Source organism: Plasmodium brasilianum, chromosome 11 (genome assembly GCF_023973825.1).
Source record: "Plasmodium brasilianum strain Bolivian I chromosome 11, whole genome shotgun sequence".
NCBI lineage: Eukaryota > Apicomplexa > Aconoidasida > Haemosporida > Plasmodiidae > Plasmodium > Plasmodium brasilianum.
The window spans coordinates 2,537,730-2,551,020 of record NC_090124.1 but is presented as its reverse complement, the minus strand read 5'-3'; the positions used below and the strand labels follow the sequence as shown (position 1 = coordinate 2,551,020).

Below are 13,291 nucleotides of genomic sequence, written 5' to 3'. Positions count from 1 at the left end.
TAATATATAATCAAAATATAGGCGATTAAGTGATTTATACATATTAACACTTTGTGTGTTTAATATAAACATGAATTATAATTTATTTTACTAGTCAATAGTTATAAAAAATTTTCTATATATTATTGTTATATCAATGTTAATTTGATAACTATAATTATATATTCTCATTCTATTTTTTCTAATTACTAATCAAAATTAGATGTATTATTATTTTAAAATATTAATACAATAAGCATACAATAATATTGTAGCAAATTAACAAAATGATTATATAACTTTAGAACATCTACATACAATAAAACATAACTACTTTTATATTTATTGTCAGTAACAAATTATATATATTTTATATATCTCAGTTATTCCATCTGATATAAAAATTTTATATTCTCTTTATTTATAGTATATTTTTAATTATTACATTCTAAATAAATGAAAATATTACCTATTAATATCTGTTTAAAACTAATTCACAAATTTAACTTTTCAATGATATAAAAAATAAAATAAATATATAATATATTTATATAATACCAATATAATATATATTAAAATAATTTATAAAAAATAGAATCAACAATACAATCAGGGATTATAATAATATAATAGTTAGTTTTTACTTTTCAATAATTACGAAGTTTCATAATGCAAAAATTATAAAACAGTCATAAATTTTTCATATTTAAAAAGGATATTATTTTATTATATATTTATATTTTAATAATTATGTAATAAGAAAAACACCAAAAGACTTATAAGAATATTTTTTAGATAAATATATTTTCCTACATATAGCTCATATAAAATATTATATAAAATAAATAATAACAATGTTTTTGTGTGAAAATATATCTCTATATATATTTCAATGCAAAATCGCGTGCTCACATAGTTTTATTATAAACTAAACAAAACATATTTATTGTTAATTTAAATCAAATCATATATTTTCTTTAATTACCTTAACAAATAATGATTTTATAAAAAAATAAGTTACAGAATAGAAAACATTAATTGTTAATTAAAATATAATTCATATGAGATCTATAAAATTATACTAAAAATTCTACTATTTATTCATTTTGAAGCACAGACATATATTTTTCGCAGAAAACTATTTATATGTACAAGTATAATTATTATAATAATTATTTTTAGATAAACTTAAATTATATGTTAAAACAATGATAGGAAAAATTTTAAAGGTTCAACTTCACAAAAAAATATAGAACATATATTTATATTATTGTGTATTTAAAAGACGTGTTATATTCATGTAAATTTTTAATATATTAGAAATTTTAAGCATGCTTATTAAGAATATAACTAAATATATTACAGGTTTTACTTAAATTCAAAGACTGAATTACACAAAAATATACGTTCTCTATTATTTATTTTACTCAGTAATCAATTTAATTTTGCTATATTTTTCATTATTCCTTAAGATCTTACAAATTCCTCTCACAAGCAAAATTATCGATATAACTATAAGTATACCAAATAATGTTAAAAATATATAAGAATTTGCTGTTTTTCCCCAGTCATCTACAAATTTACACAATGTTTTCCATATATTATCACCTTCAACCGATTTCCATCCATCTTTGAGAAAATCTATTTTTCCTAAAAAGGGTATTCCTATTGCAAACAAGTAAAAAATGATAAACATAACAACTATATATCCATAATTTTTAAATTTTATTTTTTTTAAAGCTATAGCACAAATTCTCCTTTTTTTTTCAAGAAAATGATCATAATCTTTTTTTTTAATCCATTTTTTTTCAAAATGGAAATGTTTTCCATCAAACATTCCATTATTAGAATCAATAACTTCTGTATAAAATTGAGCTTTGCTTAACGAATTTCTATTACATTTCTGGAATTTTCCTTTGACTTTTTTTTCATTATTAGACATATCTTTTTTTTCATATTCTCCATTATGTAATATATTTGATTTAAAATATGCAACATCTGAAATTTTGTCCCTACTATATTTTGTTAGTAATCTACGATTTCTTGTATCTAATTTTTCACAAGGATAGCAGTTCTTATCCAACAATTTATTAAAAATGTTCTAAAAAAAAAAAAAAAAATAATTACGTAAATATTTATTATGTAAAGAATAAGTAATTAATGCAAAGAAACAATATATAAAAAAAAATTACATGCGTAATATATGAATAAATATCCTTATATAAAATTATCATACTGCATCATGGTTGAAAAGGCATATCCAAAGTAAAAGAATAGACGAAGCTACTTCAATAAATAAGAGTAACTCATTTTTCTGTTCCATGATTTAACTATATAATAGTCTGATATATTCACTAAGTAAAAAAATTAAGAATATTATAATATACTTCTAGAGATAATATTGAAAAAAAAAAATTTTTAATTTAATTTTATTATTGATTCGTAAATAATTAAATTTATATAAATATAATACATTTTACCACATCAATAAATAAATATAACTGGAAAAATATATCATATATTTTTATCTTAGTATATTTCAAAAAAAAACTATGATTTATTAAAATAAATAATATTAATTCATAGATAAGTATTCAAAATATACAATTATTTCATGTAGTGCACTACGTAAATAATTTTTCCTTAAATCTTTTAAGAGTAAACTAATAAAAAAATATGCTATATATTATTACGTTGATAGAGTTCTTATACAATAGAGAATATAGATAATATTTATATATGTATAATATATTTTTTTACATATTAAAACAATAATTGATAATTTTAAGGATGATATCTTATTAATAATTATAACTCTACGATAATTATATATTGGGATAATTTGTTGTATTTTTCTTAGATCATACTAGTTATTATAACAATATAATAATAGCAATAATTGTACTAATAAATAAATATAGCAATATTCTGTATAACATTTTTTATTAAATTTTTATAACACTTTCATTAGTTACTACTTGAGCTCATGTGTTCCTTTATTATATATAATTTTTTCAAAAAATTCAATTTATATTATTCTATCTAGTCCATTAAGATACATATATTTAAAGGTAAATAAGAACAAAAAATTTTTTTATTCATTATAATATTTTAAATTATTATGTTCAGTGAAGTTAAATTAACCCCCATTTTTTCTAAATGAAACGTATAAAATATATAGATTTAATTTTTTTTTATATTTTTTTAATTAAATATATGTATTTATAACATATATTAACTTAATAGAAAATAAAAGACAAAAAATGGAAATTAGGTGTGAATTTAATATATAAATATTATATGTAATTGTGTTCATCTTAATATATTTCAAATAAAATATATTTGCAAATAGCATTTTGCAGTTTATAATATATATACAACAAATAATAAAAGATGATAGAATTATTTACCGAAATATATGATATAGTAAATTTTATGTTGACAGTTTTAAAACTAACATATCATATTTTTATTTATTCTTTTACAAATAAATAATGTCAGTAATTTAGTTTAGAGATATAATTTAAAAAATGAACATACATAAATATTGCTTCGTTAAAAATTTCATTATGAGTTAGGATGTTTTGTGTTTATATATTTCCCTTTCTTAATTATTATATAATAGAATCTAATACGTATATAATTGTTATCTAGAAAAAAATATTATTCTAATCATCAATTATTAAATTATATTGTTTTTTTTCTAAAATATTACTATTCAATTGAAATAATTAAGATATTATAAAAAAGTAAAAAAAATTAATGTTAAAATTCTACATATATATTTTAAAGAAACAGCTTATGAACATGATTATTTTACTTTCATTGCTTAAAATCATTTGCCGAGTTGTTAATTTATAAATGCTCTTAATTTTTTTAATTTTGTTGAAACTATAACAATTTTATTAACTCTTTAACTTAGGTTAATATATCCATCTATATTATAAATTAACCAATTTTAATAACTTATAATAATTCATATATAACTTATTAAAAAGATATCATATATATAATGAAATCGTGCTAAATATTTATATGTACTAAGAATTTATCATGATTAAAAACGGTCATTGGTTCTACAAATTTTTTCAAAATTATTTATTATTAATTATTTATATACATATCTAAATTATTATGTTGTTCTAGAATTAAAGTATAGTATGTAAACAGTTTTTATGCATTAAAATATGTTTAGTTTTATCCTAGTTAAATAAATACAAGGTGAATTATGGCTGTATATATATATATATATCTTCCTGTTAATTTTGAAATGTTTCTTGCATTCAATGTATAATCGATAATGTTTTCGTTACTGCATAATACTAAATACATCATTTATTTTAATATATTGTTGTTCTAATAAATAATAATTTCAATAATATACCTAATATAATGAATTTAATTTTTCTTCTTTAAATATAATTTTTTTCTAAATAATAATAAAAATATACTTACATTTAAAGCGGAAATTTAATCCATAACTTTTGCATAATATGCGTTCTTCTATTATATTTCCTTTAAAATGTTACATTTTTCCTCTTATACTCCTAGGAATTATACATTAACAAATGCTTTACATTTTAATAATAAATTATGTTGATAAAATTTCATGATTTTATTTATGTGTCTTTTATAATATAATGATTTATAATGTTTCTACAATTACATGTATCTATAAAGTTAATCCATTTGTTATACTATATGCTCAAATATTATATAAGTTTATATGAATATATACAAGTAATTGAAGGAAAAGAAAATGATCTTTTGTTAATTTTATGATTACAATTAATACTTGTTGCTATAGAACTGTTTATTTCCCTGAACACTGATTTTATATATATAATAATTTTAAACTATAAACGTTTCATATATGTATACCTTTTACATGATTGGATTATATCATATATTGTACTAATAAAAACATTTTTATAGTGATTCATTAATATTAACATGATACTTTATTTAATTCATTCAAAATGATATTTCGCTTGTATTAATACATTTTTTTGTTATAAAACTTATATATATAAAAAGATAAACTGCATAGTTTATTTTAAATAACATTACTTATATATATCAATACAACAATGTATATTCACTTAATTTCATTAAATGCAATACAAAACATATATTTACAATATAAAAACAATAATACACTTTTTATAAATACTCCTATAAATAATAATTTTATTCTCGAATATGAGAAAAAATAGAAAGTATAATTTCTTATAGTTCAAATATAAATTAAATAAGGACTTCAATAAAATTATGTGAGTTATCCTATTATATTTTAATTATAACTCATAAATTTATATTTTATATAAAAACCTATTTAAGTGTACAAATATATATACATTAAAACATAATATTTAATTAAACTGAAAAAATACTTTAAAGTATACATTTAAAAACATGAAAAAATTCAAACGAAGAAAAATACTAAAAAGATAATATTTTTAGATTACAGTGCACAAAACATGACACTTATAGGTAGGTCTACTCATAAAATTGTAAATTTTAAGTAATAACAGGTAAAATTAATAAATACATAACTAAAGATATTATATATGTTTGTTTATGTTAACAAATTCATTGCATAAAAAAATATATAACATTCTATTCATTATATCTTTTCCTGAATTTAATTTTTTCATATTTCTTAACTTTTTTATGGTAATAAATAACCCCTGATATAATTGTGACACCTAATATAATGAAAGGTATGACATATAATAAAAAGTCAAAAAATTGATAAACATAAGTATAATCTTCTACAACACTCACATTATTAGGCCCGCGTGATACTTTATATTTTAATTTATCCCCTGACTTAAATAACCAATTTAAAGGCGATTTCTTCAAAAACGAATGTAAAGAACTGTACCAAAATTTACTAGCGTATAAATTCAATATTTCACGCAACCCTTTTACGAGTCCAAAACTATTTGATAGATCTAATATAAACGATATTAATAAAAATAATAACAATAATAAAGGCAAAACGATCCTTAATGAACATTTTTTACGCATTATTTTTTTGTAAATTTTATTACTAATTGTTCTGTTGTTTCTAAGAAAATCTACGTAATCAAGTTCCTTGAATATTTTTTTTTCTAAATTGGAATATTTCATTGTTTCAAATATACATGATTTATTTTTTTTATTTTTCTTATGGCCTCTCGTACTCATAGATGAACTTTCACATGATTGCTTCTTTTTATCTTCGTCCCATTTTTCATTATTAGTTATATCTTTTTTATCTTGTACTCCATTTTGTATCTCTTCTTTTAAACATACAGTAGTTGAAACCTTATTGCGCTTATATTTTACCATTACACGATAATTCCTTGTATATAAATTACTACGATTATTGTAGCTTTCAACTAACGATTTGTTAAATTCACTCTAAAAAAAAAATAAAAAAAAAGATTATTCATCAAATGTATAAATTCGTACAAAAACAAAAACAAATAAAAATAAAATACGAAAAATAAAACTAGCACACATATCCTTAAATAGTGATATTATACTGTAGAAATATAATGACATATCCAAATTAATAGGTTAGACGTAATAATTTTAATAAATAACAGCGACTTAATTTTTTGTTCCATGATATAAGTATTTAATACGGTAATAAACTCCGAAATGATAAAATTAAGAATAATATAATATACTTTTAATCCTATAGAACTATATTATTACTTATTTAATTTTTTTTGCCTTATTATAAAATTATAAAAATTATTGTATAAGTGTAATTTGTTTTATAAGAAAGAAAAAAATATATAAGTGCAATAATATATTCTAAAATTGTTATGTTAATACTGTTTATAATAAAGTAACTTTACAAAATATAATATAAAATAAATTCAATTATAAATATTCAAAACATATAAATTATTTATTTAATGTAGTAAGCTAATAAAATAATTATTTTTACTAAATTACAAAATAAAAAAAAAAATCATATATATGATTTTATAATATTTCTAACTATAGAGTACATATAGAATATAGAGAATATAGACAATACATTATTCTCTGCACTGATTGAAGTACTACTGAATTAACTGACATTTTCTTATTAACATTTATAACTTTATAACGTTTATATTATGGAAAAACTTGTTATACTATGAATAATATTAATTATTATAACAATAAAATAATAAATGAAGAAAACAATATTTTGCACTTTTTGTTTTATTTTCTTTGTATTATTATAATTGGTTTCTTAATAAATATTTACTTTATTTAATGATCTGTGACATATTTATAACAACAAATTTATAGAAAATCGCTTAACTCACTTAACAAGTATATATTTAAAAGGTATATAAAAACTAATCCTTTACCATATTAATTTAATTGTCCAAGGTTATTGTGTTCAATTAGATATAATTTATATTATTCTATATAAAAGAAAAATTTATAAATTTGTCGACCTTTTTTTATATTACTTTGTATTTTTTTTAGTGTTATATATATATATATATATAAGAAATATAAAAATAAAGAAATAACTATTTATAGTGTAATTTTTTACAAAGTATAATACATAAGAATATTATGGGTAATATAATTTAGTTCTTTAACTATTTCAGTGGTAAAATAAATATGGTTTTTTGATATCATTATATATTTCACCTATATTTAAGTAATATTTTAGAATAGTTGTTAGCTCCAACAATTATATAAGATAAAAAGTGATGTTAGAAATTCATAAGCCCTCATTTAAAAATAATAATTCAAGAATTCTTAAATCTATAATATTCCACTTATAATTGACACTTTATAGGAAAATTACATTATTATTTATTCATATTTTCATACATGAACAATACAGAAATTTTATTCCAAAAATGATTACATCAAATAGGTTATGAAACATACATTTCGCATAATAAATTTTTTATAAATATGACTTTTTATATATACTTTTAAATAAAAAATACATATAAACACAAAAACAAATATGTTTTTGATTTTATTATATGAAGAGTAACATAATATATTGAAATTTAAACTAATATACAAAAATTTATTTAACAGATCATTCAAATTATCACTTAAAACCATATAAAATAAAAAAAATATAATTTTTAAAAATAAAAATCACTTTACTAGATTAATGAAGTCAAATTAACTATGATTTTATATGTTAAATTAAACCATAACATATTTATCATAATGAAAATATGCATGATACATATTATATATATAATTTTTTCTTATAAAGCACACATTTATATTGTAAATATAGAGAAATATCAATTTTACATTTATATGTTTAGAAAAAAATATATATATATACAATGCATAAGAGTATTAAATTACGTCAATATAATTTATTTTTATAATAAGGATAATTTTGAAACATTTTAAATACTAAAAATATTTAATATATTTTCCTTTACTTTGTATATCTATATGTATTTCTATATATTCAGGGAGCATAAGAATAGAATTATAATTATACAACAGTTGTTTTCAATAAAAATATAATATCATTAAGTACATAGAAAGATTTCATTAGGTTCATGAAAAATATTATTTCTGAAAACAATATATGAAATGTAAATAGGGTATAATTTAATTTTCTCATATTCTAATGATTTATTTTAAAATGTTTACCAGTTTATAAATAGCCAATAAATAACAATATAAAGTAATTATCTATATTTAAGTTATACCTTATTAGAGTAAATAATTTTCTTTGTAACACTTAATCTAATAAACAATATATTTAATAACGGAATAAGAAATAAAAAATTAACAAAAATATTATAAATGAAAATATTCCCATATAGTAAATAATAATGAGATACTCATAAATGATGAATATTTTATACTTTTTTTGTGTGTAGTATTGATATATTTTCGGCATTAATATATATAACTAAATCCTCTATATAATTGTTTTTCAAAAACAAAAATATATTTATCACTGCAAATGACTCATATAATAAACTCTCATTTCTTGACTAATTTATTTTATATAGTATTTGAATTATATTTAACCTTATGCTAACCTTTTCAACCATAAGCCCATTTAACATAATCATCTTCATTCTCTTTATCATTTATCCAAATTGATATAATATATCTTTAATAGTATATTATTTGTACCTTACTAATTTTCTGATAATAATATGTCAGTTGTTCAGTCTAAGGTTCGATCCTTTCTGCTCTAATTATCTAAAGATTTATCTAAGGTACACTACAATGAAAAAAATTATATTTTTATTATTTATGATATGATAAATTTACTTACGTATAACGAATATTTACTTATAAGTATATTTTAGGTGAGTTATCAAAAAATATAAGGCAAATTTTTATCTATACTATCATTACATCTCATAATATAAATTCGAACAACTCCAAATAAAAAATAGAGGTAAGGATTATTTGTCTTTTTTCATATTAGTATAATTTAATGCTACAATATATTTAATTAAGTAAAATAATAATAGTTTATCTACAAAATAGCGATAAATACGTATATTTTTTTACATTGTTATATTATATTTTAAAAAAGGACAAAATTACATAAATAAAGTAAAAATATAGAGTATAAAAAGGCAAACTTAATTTTAAATACATTTTTGTAAATATATTCAAAAACGTTATAAAAAAAGAACCATAATATAAATCATTTTTTTTAAATCTAATATTATTCATAAATGCTCAAAAAAAAAAAAAAAAATATACATATATATATATATTAATGGTCTAACAGGACAATTCTAAATTTTTATTAGCAGTAATTTCCATAAGACAATTAAAATAAAATAACTATTTTAGTTCATATGAATTTTATTTCATAATTAAAATAAAAAAAATATATGCGCTGAGAATACGTACATTAGCTTATACTAGGAATATATTCATTTATTTTGTTCATTACCATCCTAAGAATACGCTTACTTTATTATATAGTTTATACCTTAAAATAATCATCTTATAATTGCAAAACATTTATTGCTGCATAGTATACAATAGTATTAATACTACTGAACGGAAACAAAAAATGACAAATTTTTTATAGGGCATATATTTAACATAGCATGTAATATAAACCTACGACATGCAGAGAATTTATACTGTAATTTTATAAAAATTATACTCAAGGATTTAGTTTACGTACAAACTTTTCTGTTTTAAAAAATATTTTCCATTTTAACACTTTTATATGTTTGTTCCATCTTATTATAAATGACATATTATAACTGTTATATAATTTAAAATAATGCATTTTATTTATCATCGCCAAAGTAAAATTTATTAAATCTAAGAATTAAATAATTTATATTTTCTTATCATGTTATTTTTTAAATAAAAAAATATTAATTTATAGGTTCTATAGAAATGAAAAAATTAAAAAAAAAAAATGTAATAAAATAAAACTTTTACTAAATAGGTTACTTAAAAATTAATTCCATCAAAAAATCATTGTAAAAAAAAATAATAACCTTAAGAAATACAATGAAATAAGATATAAAAAAATATACAATAAAATTTAGAAAAATATTTAATGCATTTCTTCAAATTTTGACATTTTTACGGAGATAAAAACTTATCTATTTTCTATTTATTTAATAATAAATATTACCCATAATCTTATATTAAACTACATATATTAACATAAAATAAATTAGATGTTTTGTAAAATCTATCTATAAAAGCAGAAACAGTTATATTCCATAATACTTTTTGAATAGAGTAAATATAGATAGTTATAAAAACACAGTGTATATATATATTATTTTGATGATATAATGATAAATTAAAACTAATGTAAGTTAACAAATTTCCTTTCTAAAAAATAATTAAAAAACAATATATAAAATCTTTAAATTTATAATAGACTATATAATACATATTAAATTTTAATATTACACACAAATGAGATAGTAGTCTTTTTTATTTCAGATTTTCATATTTACGTAGTATATATATACATACACATAGATATAACTACATTCAAAAAGATTTGTTTTTCAGTATCTTTAAATAATTCTCTCATCTGGATGTCCATTTGTAAAAATGTACAAATTTGTGTTTATATAAAAATGTATAATGGCGCAACATGATAATAAATATCATCTATTAGAGAGAATATATAATTATAAAAATTAGGTAAAATCGTAATATTCATTTATATAATTATTTCCTAAATATACATATAACTAATATAATTGAAAATTCATATGACTTTTGTTTTTTCCTAAATTATTTTATGCATGTTCGAACTATTAAAAATATTCACATCAATTTAAATTATATAATTGTTCATATTCAACAAAATGAAAGAAAATTAAATATAAAATTGTCATTTTTTTTGAAATATATTATTTCCTGAGTGAACACGTACGACATGAAGTAGTATAACAATTAAATATATTTATTTATTTTATATATGTATATCTATTAATTCATATATATTTATATTAATACCATAATATTTTTAAAATTATTGTAGATAAAATGTCAATTCTAATAATCATTTATCATATATACAACGTATGATATAATGGATTAGGTTACTTCTAATTTAGCGTGTTCTTAATATTATAATGAGTCATATGTGTTTTTTTATGTTAATATTTTATTTAAAAATTAATTTATTCGCTCTATACATATTTTCATTGAAATTACTATTTTCACATAATTATATTAGGTAATATTTTTGCAGTATCACACATAGTATAACTATTGAATCTTATCAACAATACTAGTACAATATGATTTCTTTTGAAGCAAGTCCATAAAAACATATGTGTATTAAAATAATCAATAAATTAGAACCATTATGTGTTTTATTCATGTGCATTTTAAATTAATCTAGAATTTTACAAACATTTTTTTTAATTAATCTATTTTTTTCAAAATATATTTAACACTTTCTTACTGTGCCTTGGTTTCTTTGCATATAACTAACGTAATTCTTACAGGAAAAAAAAATTAATGTATAATTTTTTCCTTTTTCTGTGTTCCATATGAATTCATTCATTACATGAAAACTTGCATATGTAATATCCTTGTTTATATTTTTAGTAGTACATGTGTGTACTTCTTTGCATATTTTTTTAACTATACTGAATATTTGAACATATGTATCAGAATATAAGTACAGTTTGTGTATATGTACACTTATTTACTTATACTAAATGTTTTCTATCATACTACGACGAACTAATAACTTTCAAGTTTTCGCTTATACCTTTACTCTTTATACTTCTGTATTATTTATATTCTTTTTTTTGCTTCGTCGTGCTTACGATGAATGCATTAACTAATATCTTTATAAAGATCTTTAAAAGAGATTATCAAAAGTACATTAGCAATTCAGACTAAACATAGAATGGGCTACAGTTAAATGAATTTCCTTTCCAAATAGACAATTTAAAAACCTCATTGTTCAAATTACTCATAGTATATATTTTTTTATCCTTTTTCTTTATTTACATCTGTAAGAAAAGTAACTTTTTCAAAGAACTTTATTCATTGTTGTTCTTTTCCCTTTTCATTTATCTGAATTTTATCTTCCATTGCATTCTCTCCTTTGTAAATGAACTTACTCTAATTTGTTCACATCTATAACGGATTAACGTAAGTTGGTAATGCCATTAATATCATGTAAATAAATTTCCAATGTGCAAAAGATTGTATACATATATATATGTACACATGATTACCTTTTTATGATTTTTAATATAAATAAACTAACACATACAAAGACAAAGAGTGTAACAAAAAAAGAATATATATGCGTGAGCGTTGTATGCATAGATAAGCATCTAATCATGAACAATGCTCTCATACTAAGGTTCATATATATTAACTTAGTTATTTCCTCAAATTGTTTAAGTTATTAACATAAAATTGTCATTCTATGATAAATTCCTTATTCAATTTACTTTGCTTTAAATAGATTAAATAAGCATTATTGTTTTTACGAAAGTATTTTTCTTATGTGTTCTTTCATTCGTATCACACATAACGAGTACAACAACACAAAAAAAAAATTTCATATATATATATCAACCTAAGCCATAATAAGGAACTGCTGTAATGATTTCGTAAAATGAAATAGATAAATCCAAAAGTAAAAAATACATCTCATTTGTTTAATTAGTTATTATTTTTATGTATTCTCTCTTTAGGCTGGAAAACTTTCTTACAACCCTGTTAATAATATAGATATATAATTCAAAGTGTTTTTTCATGTTTAAGAATAAAGATTCATTTTTTGAAATATACAAAGCATATGTATTGAAATATGTAAATGGATACCTTACCT

At 18.8% G+C, this 13,291-nt stretch overlaps 2 protein-coding genes across 2 annotated transcripts; both read right to left on the bottom strand.

Moving 5' to 3' along the window:
• Positions 1–1,402: 1,402 nt before the first annotated feature.
• Positions 1,403–2,302, bottom strand: MKS88_003980 (uncharacterized protein; the record flags this gene model as incomplete). Its single annotated transcript, XM_067217119.1, has 2 exons — positions 1,403–2,080; positions 2,216–2,302. 2 exons carry the CDS (start codon positions 2,300–2,302, stop codon positions 1,403–1,405), a joined length of 765 nt encoding a protein of 254 aa, XP_067072786.1.
• A 3,296-nt stretch (positions 2,303–5,598) lies between these two features.
• Positions 5,599–6,596, bottom strand: MKS88_003979 (uncharacterized protein; the record flags this gene model as incomplete). The annotated part of the gene is made up of 2 exons (XM_067217118.1): positions 5,599–6,387; positions 6,513–6,596. 2 exons carry the CDS (start codon positions 6,594–6,596, stop codon positions 5,599–5,601), a joined length of 873 nt encoding a protein of 290 aa, XP_067072785.1.
• Between the last annotated feature and the right edge of the window lie 6,695 nt (positions 6,597–13,291).